Source organism: Eleginops maclovinus, chromosome 12 (assembly GCF_036324505.1).
Source record: "Eleginops maclovinus isolate JMC-PN-2008 ecotype Puerto Natales chromosome 12, JC_Emac_rtc_rv5, whole genome shotgun sequence".
Classification (NCBI taxonomy): domain Eukaryota; kingdom Metazoa; phylum Chordata; class Actinopteri; order Perciformes; family Eleginopidae; genus Eleginops; species Eleginops maclovinus.
This window is the reverse complement of record NC_086360.1, coordinates 27,018,649-27,026,284: the sequence shown is the minus strand read 5'-3', so window position 1 is coordinate 27,026,284 and position 7,636 is coordinate 27,018,649. Positions and strand designations below refer to the sequence as shown.

Sequence of the window (7,636 nt, the reverse complement as noted above, 5' to 3'; positions counted from 1 at the left end):
GGGTGGCCCAGAGGATCCTGCAACTCTGGAGCCGGAGCCTCTGCGCTGAGGAGCAGAGACTGTTAAGGAGCTACGGACAGGGCAGAGCCAAACCAGACCCAACAGACCCTTTCCCGGAGATATACCTGAGCCCAGGGCTCGGAGAGCTGACGGGCCCCCTGCTCAAGGTTGCAAACCCAGAGAAAATGAGCATACACAAAGCTGACAAAAAGACTATATACACGAACATTGTAAAAGCTATCAACAAAAATGGGCTGAAGGACAGGGCCTCCACTGTGTGGAGCACTAGACTGGGTGCCGGAAACGGACCAGGCCCACAGTGGAGGATTCTGTACAAACCCCCCTTAAAGAAACGTACTGCCGACCTCCAGTGGAGAATTTTACACGGCGCTATCGCCTCCAACTCTTTTATCTCTGTCATCAATCCTGCTGTCAGTAACAACTGTCCATTTTGTGGTTTTAGAGAGACTGTTTTCCATGTTTTTACAGAGTGCCAGAGACTCACGGGTTTCTTCTCTCTTTTAACATTGGTTTTTAGTCTTTTTAGTATAGCTTTTACCGAGAGTGTGTTCATCATGGGGGCTCCATACAAAAAGACAAGCAAAGAAAAGTGGCAGCTCCTAAACTACCTCTCTGGTGAGGCTAAAATGGCTATATACCTAAGTAGGAAGAACAGAGTGGAAAACAAAAAGGGACAAGAAGCAAAAGCGATCTGGCTGTGCAACATCAGAGCCAGACTCTGGCTAGAGCATCGTTTTTACAAACACATTGGGGACTTGGAAGCTTTTAAACAACGGTGGTGTTATAAAGACATTGTATGTTCGGTGATTAATGATGATTTGCACTTTACACAAGTTTTTAAGGCTTAGCTTTTTTATTTACCTATTCTAGGTAAATAGATTTTTGTTGTACTTGATGTAAACCTGTAATAAAGTGTTTTTGTAAAAGTCAAAAGTCTTCTTCTTCTTCTTCTTCTTCTTCTTCTTCTTCTTCTTCTTCTTCTTCTTCTTCTTCTTCTTCTTCTGCTTCTTCTGCTTCTGCTTCTGCTTCTGCTTCTTCTTGAGACTTTCATCCTTGTCAAAGCTGATGAAACAATCAGTAGTTAAAGCTGATTGGCGGTGAACAAGAGACAATGTGAGGTTGGTTTGAGTCAGGAGTGATCAAGGATAGGATCATCTGAGCAGTGTTCTAGAAATTACAGGATTATTGGACAACACCTAAAGATTTGCATTGGTTGTTTAGCTTGTGCATTGGAATGAAGCATGTCTCCTTGCATGATCTTAGTTAGTTGTCTTGCTTTTTTTTCTTAACCATAACCCCGATCGTTCTGTGTTGTTCCTTTACTGTCATTTATTTGCAAAAAGCCATTTATTCTAGACAGTTATGGTTTGCAAAACATCAGAAATTACTCAAAAAGAAAGTAAAGAGTGCTGACATTATAGTCCAACACTGACTGTCTAGTAACGCAACCCCAGCTGGACTAATCTGCCACTTAAACCATTACCATTTCACCTTGATGGCTTCCACAACACTTTGAAGTAGTCTTAATAAACTGACTGTGCACGAATGATATCGTGAGACCTACATCATTTATCTTCTCCACAGCGGTGTAGGGATTTGTGTCTCACAGCTGTGAAGTCCTTTAGTGTGAAATCTCGGCTTATTGATTTCTGCAGGGCGATATTCTTTACAGAGTGTGTTCTCCAGGAGAATTATTTCTCTTTCGGATCCCTCACCTCTCAATCCCATGTCGATATATCTTAACGGAGAACAGCACCCTTTAAAGCAAGAAGAACCTCGACCCCTGAACATCAAATGAATCCTTATCACGGTGGCAGAGGCGAAGAAAAACTATTCTGCTTCTTAAAGGCATGACGGGCTTCAGGCACAGCCGGGGCGAAGCGTCTCAAAGTGTTTGAATGGCTGCGACGTGGGAGCTCACCGTCTATGGGTTAAGCTCACGGCAAATAGAAGCATGGAAGAAACAGAGGTAATCTCTTCCCTCTCCTCCATACCTGTTCCCCTCTCTTTTTTTTTTAATCTCCTTACTGAATTAGTTCTTGCAAAGCTGCTCAAACAGAGAGGGGTTTATTCACAGAGGTAAAAGCAACATGAAACCGTCTCAGGTCTCAAAGAGCGATGCACCTGGTTGTTGTTCTCGTGTGCACCGCTCAGATTTGCAGCTTGGGTGAAAAAAGTGTATCCTGGTTACGGTCCTTAAACTGCAGCCAGCGTACGTATAACATTTTTGCTATTTGCCGTCTAGATTACACAGTGTAACCTGACGCAGCCGTGTATCATAAAGCCTTCATCATACTCACTGTGAGCGGCCTCTTGTTTAATCACCTACAGTGCTCGGGACCATTTACCCCGCGGCACTCCGGATTTGCATAAAACTAGTTCCGTTTTGCATTTCGATGCACGGCTTTGCTGTTTCCCACTGAATTTCCCACCGTTAAACAACTTTCCCACACATGAACCCGCTGCACTAAATCTTTCAGTCTGCCTCTCGCCTTCACTGTGCTGTGAAGAGGAAATAATGAGGACTCTTTAATGCAATATTTCACACTTGCAGCATATTGTAATTTCTCTCCAGCTCCACACCTTCGCATGAGATCATTACCAGTAAGCCTCTGATATTAAGTGTTCATCAGTGCGCCCCCCCCCCCCCCCATACTCTGACTAACGAGAACTGTAAACAGTCACGCTGTGGTTCAGAGGGACCTCTCCTTATTAGATAGCCCACAGATGAGCTAATGCTAAGGTGCTTATTATGAGCCTGTTGGAATCATACAGGACATCTTTTCTGTCATTCTTTATGCTTTGATTCCTCGAGGATCCACTACGGTTTGACAGGTTATTGTGTTTTCCAGATCGAGTTAAGACAATCTTAGATGTGTATATTAAATATGGGATGAAAAGACAGCAGGTTAACAGATCCATCGAGCCGGAGAAAATGCGTTTCCAGCTATCCATTATGCAAATTATTACCAGGCATTTACCCAGAAGGCACCACTTCCCTGACTTCTGTAACTTGATTTAATATTAAATAAGTGTCACATGCAATCCATTTATTATTCTCTATCAATATTTGTTTATAGGGTTATACTGTGGGATGCTGGATTAAGGGTTTGAACATTTCCAAAATAGTTTTTCAATTGTCTCTACAGATTTGAACCTTTCCCTGCCACACAAACATACTGTGGAACAAATACAAAGTCCCACGCTGTTATACAAGGGTACACACATGTTGGCATATCAAGGAAAAATAATCTACACAACACAAACCAGCATTTTTTATCCATAAATGCATTTAAAAAAAGCGTCCACAGAGGAGTTTAACCCTTTGAAATATATAATTAAAACAACTGTTGCACAATGCAATGATTATATAATGTCATTGCCCTGATTTCTGCTGATGGAAAGCAGATAAATGAAGCTGTGCTGTACTTTACAGACCTGGAAGTCCCCATGCTGCACACTGGGAAACACACACACACACACACACACACACACACACACACACACACACACACACACACACACACACACACACACAGGGTTAATAGCTGGGGCACGGGACAGGGACCATATTTCTCAAATATGTACTGCACACTTGTGACAGTAATCTGACAATGAAATGCAACTTGAGTCAAACTTTTGGGAGGTTGTCCAACATGGTGAGAATGGACAAGTTGTCAAAAGCTGAATGATGTATGTGTGTGTGTACTGAATGTGTGTGTGTGCATGTATTCCCAGTGACAGCCCAGTGAGTGGGACACGCATGATGTGGCATCAGCTCTGGCAGACTCACACTAAAACAGAGCCTTGTGTGACAAAGTGTGCCAACAGCGCGAGAGAATGATTCCCCCCCCCCACCACCCTCTCTCTCTCTTTTTTTCTACACCAGTTTCCTTCCTATGGTGAATTCGAGCCAGAGGTGGCGGAAATACGTCAGTTATGTGGGTTTCTCTGAAGCCTCACTGCGTCTCTTAATTTCGGATGAAGGGAATGAGAAGGGGTGGCGGTGGGGGGGGTGGGATTTTAATCACTCCTGTCGCTTTAAGGACACTTATCAAAGCCTTCTTATGCGAATAGAAAATACCACGAGCCACCGAGCAGCCAAAGGGACGGACCTGAGTGGATTTATAGGAAACTCTACATTATCTCAACTGGAATAGACCGCTTCATCGCCTCATGGAGTTTGGCCACACACTGGATGTCTTATTCGGATCATTGAGGGAATATTGCGCATAAGTAGCTCTCGGACTTGGGATCCGTGTGAAGCGCAGAGAGGAATATGGGGATTATTCACTCATCCAGCAGACACCATCGATAGCCTGCGTACTTTACTCGCCAGGCGGGTTTTGTTTCGGACGGATAGTGTCCAGAGCTCGGTGTTTGACAGCCCTGGATCATGGATCGGGGAGGTGGAAAACAACAGCGACATGATTCTCTGTCTGCGGCATGCAGCGAGCTCCGGCTGTAACATCGCTTCTTATTATTCCCACAAAAGTTCCGAAGCGGCTGTAATGCGTATATTTTAACTATTTCGCCGTGTTTTGCACCTGCTTTAGCGGACACCGCGTCGACACAGTGCGGATTCGTGACACAATAACGCGCTTTCCCACCGCCGGGAGTGGGATACTTGAACCTTTATCGTAATGGAGATTGGGGAGGTTTACACTCAAGGTCATTGAGTGTTTTAAGGCTGTGTTTGTTATTCATGTGCAGCGCTGTCTTAGTCTTTTAGCGCAGCAGCCTACAATTGTCAGTTCAGTGTGTGTGTGTATATGTGTGTGTGTGTGAGAGAGAGAGAGTGCACGAGTGTGTGAGTGTGTGTGTGTGCGTGTGTTGTTATTACACGGTGCAGCCAGGCGAGACCCCCGCTGTGGAGTTATATTTACATTTCTGTTCGACAACATGGATGGGAAATTGAAGCAGGGGGGTCGCAGGGCCAAGCGGGAGAGGGTGCGGAGGTTGCGGGAGGCAGGAAGCAGAGACAGCCCCAACTCCTCCTGCTCTGACCGGGAGGGAGGACTCAGTCCGGGGAGGGACGCCGCCTCCCTGCCCGGTAAGAAGGCGCCGCGCCCCGCAGCCGCCGCCAGAGCCCCGCGGCCCCCCCGCAGGAAGAGACGGGAGTCCAGCTCACAGGAGGAGGACATCATTGATGGATTTGCTATCAGCAGCTTCATCAGCCTGGACCGTCTGGAGGTAAGCAAGCTCTGGATCATTACCTGTGTGTGTGTGTGTGTGTGTGTGTGTGTGTGTGTGTGTGTGTGTGTGTGGGTGTGGATGTGGGTGTTTGCGTGTGTGTTCTTCATCAGTGGAGTGGTTTCTCAAAGTGGGGCCCCCCACTCACTCACACGCTAACTCACTCACCAGCACCGCGAGGACTTGTCTAATTGGTCTACAATTGGCTTGAGATGATGCCAATTAAAGACATGGATGATAGTGTGGGTTCTAGTCATGTCATAGTGGAGATCGGAGGTTTGGAGCCCCTAAAAAATGTCATAATTAGGAAAACTATTATAAGAGCAACACACACACTTAGAAACTGTGTGAGACACAGCTGTTGTTGTTTGTGTTTGCTTCATGTTAGACATTTCATTGATTTGTAAAACGTGGACTTGTCTAATTGGTGTCCAATTTGTTTGAGTTGTTGCCAATTAAAGACATGGATGACAGTGTGTGTTCTGGTCATGTCATAGTGAATATCAGGGGTTTAGATCCCTCCCTTTAAAGATGTCCCTGATCAATATTTGTGTTTTATTCCCATCATGTTGATCCATGGAGATGATTGTGTGTGTGTTTGGAGTCTCTGACTTTAGAGTGTTTGACCATCACTGCAGCCGTGTCTGCAGAACATAAGTTGAAGGCTCTGTAGTCACTGGCAGTGTACGGTTTGTGGAGGGGGATAAACCGGTGCTGCGGCTCGGCTGGGTTCATTCTCTGACTCACTGCGAGCTGTCGGTGCACTCTTGACATTGTGCTCTTTGATGAACTGCCATTCATTCATGTGCCGCAGGCTGGTGTGCTGATACGTGTTCCTGTGTGGTGGTGTGTCTGTCAGAAAGAAAGAAAGGAGGTCCTCTTGTGACTTCCTCGTTAAGTTTCCAAATAACAAATACAACTTCCTCTTTAGTGTAAATCCCATAGCTTTGATAAACATTCCCACTGAGGTCTGTATATTTAAGGATGAGGACCTCATTGGAAAGCCGGGGCCACCTCATTTCGATGACAGCCTCCCATGCAGGCTTAGCGATGGTACTAATCAGTCATGATTGACTCTCTCCTCCTACACAGCGCTTAGTCAGTATAATGGTTGAATGCAGATTTACAGCAAAATAACTGCATGGGAAATAAATCAGCTGTCCACCCGCACACACACACACACACACACACACACACACACACACACACACACACACACACACACACACACACACACACACACACACACACACACACACAGCAGTACTGAAGATTCACACCCTGCCGTTAACAAGTCTGACCTCTCCGGGTCAATGCTAGTTAAATCGCTTATGCATTTAGCTCATGGTTCTCAGAGAGGGTGTGAAAACAGAAACTATACACTGCTCTCCTGTAATGAATGCGTAAAGATAACAGATGCTGCACACTGTTCTGTTATGGATTACAAATATTACACCCCATAAACTCCCGTAACGATGCCATAGATTCCATAGCATCGTAAAGTAGGATAAACTCCCCATTAGCAGCGCAGTGAACGTCTCTTCCCTTAGATACACTTGTGACTTGTTATCAAATGTGCATGAGTGTGTGTGTGTGTGTGTGTGTGTGTGTGTGTGTGTGTGTGTGGTTGGAGTGCTGTGATGTGAGTGTTTCTGCCCTTTGTGCTGCCACTTCTGACAGCTGCTGACTGTGAAAGACTTTGAGGATGTCATCGCTGCAAAGTGCTTCCTCCTCTGTTGACATTCAGGATCTCGTGTGTGCATTTGCTGCTGTTTAGAGTAAATGTTTTGTTCACATCTGTGGCTAATACTTGTTTGGTTTGAGGCTGCAGAGCTTGTTGTGTTTCTAAGAATGTTTCTCGCAAGGAGTTTAACGTATCATTTCCAGATCTCGGTGGGAATTAAACTTGTGATAAAAGATGGCAAGTTCACAGCTCCAGCAAACGGATTTTATTCCATCTCGGAGGAATAGAGCAATTTTCCAGTCAAAGCAGTGCATTATGCAAATACTAACCAGGCATTTAGAAAGAAGGCACCACTTCCCTCTCTCCTGTAACTTGATTTAGTTTAAAATAAGTTTCACCTGCAGTTTATAAGGTTATATTTCCACGTGGGATTGATGTTGCAATAAGTATTAGGGTATGACAAAGACAAATTACTGGATAATGTCTAAAAGTCTGAACGGTTTGATCATTTACAGCTGATATTCTTCCTTTATTGCAATGCATTCTACATTTTCCTGCAACAAAAGCAAATACGGAGTCTCATACTGTAAAATATATGAGTATGAAATGAATCTAAGTAGTGTTCTACCTTTGCACGGTTGTTAAACAAGTTTCAATTATGGTATGACAAAGACAAATCCCTGGCTAATGTATAAACATCTGAAGGATTTGATCTTTCACAGCAGATATTCTTTCGAT

At 44.7% G+C, this 7,636-nt stretch overlaps 1 protein-coding gene across 13 annotated transcripts in view; it reads left to right on the top strand.

The window, feature by feature from the left end:
• The first annotated feature begins 4,025 nt into the window (after positions 1-4,025).
• The window catches only part of fbrsl1 (fibrosin-like 1), a 310,343-nt gene continuing 306,732 nt past the window's right edge, over positions 4,026-7,636 (top strand). For 6 of the 13 annotated variants that reach the window (XM_063897085.1, XM_063897084.1, XM_063897093.1 and 3 more), the window contains exon 1: positions 4,027-5,214. In XM_063897085.1, coding sequence (XP_063753155.1) covers positions 4,924-5,214 — 291 coding nt within the window. In that variant the 5' untranslated portion in view covers positions 4,027-4,923. Of the gene's footprint in view, positions 5,215-7,636 lie in introns of all 13 variants that reach the window. The other 7 variants (XM_063897090.1, XM_063897086.1, XM_063897091.1 and 4 more) reach the window with 2 other exon arrangements.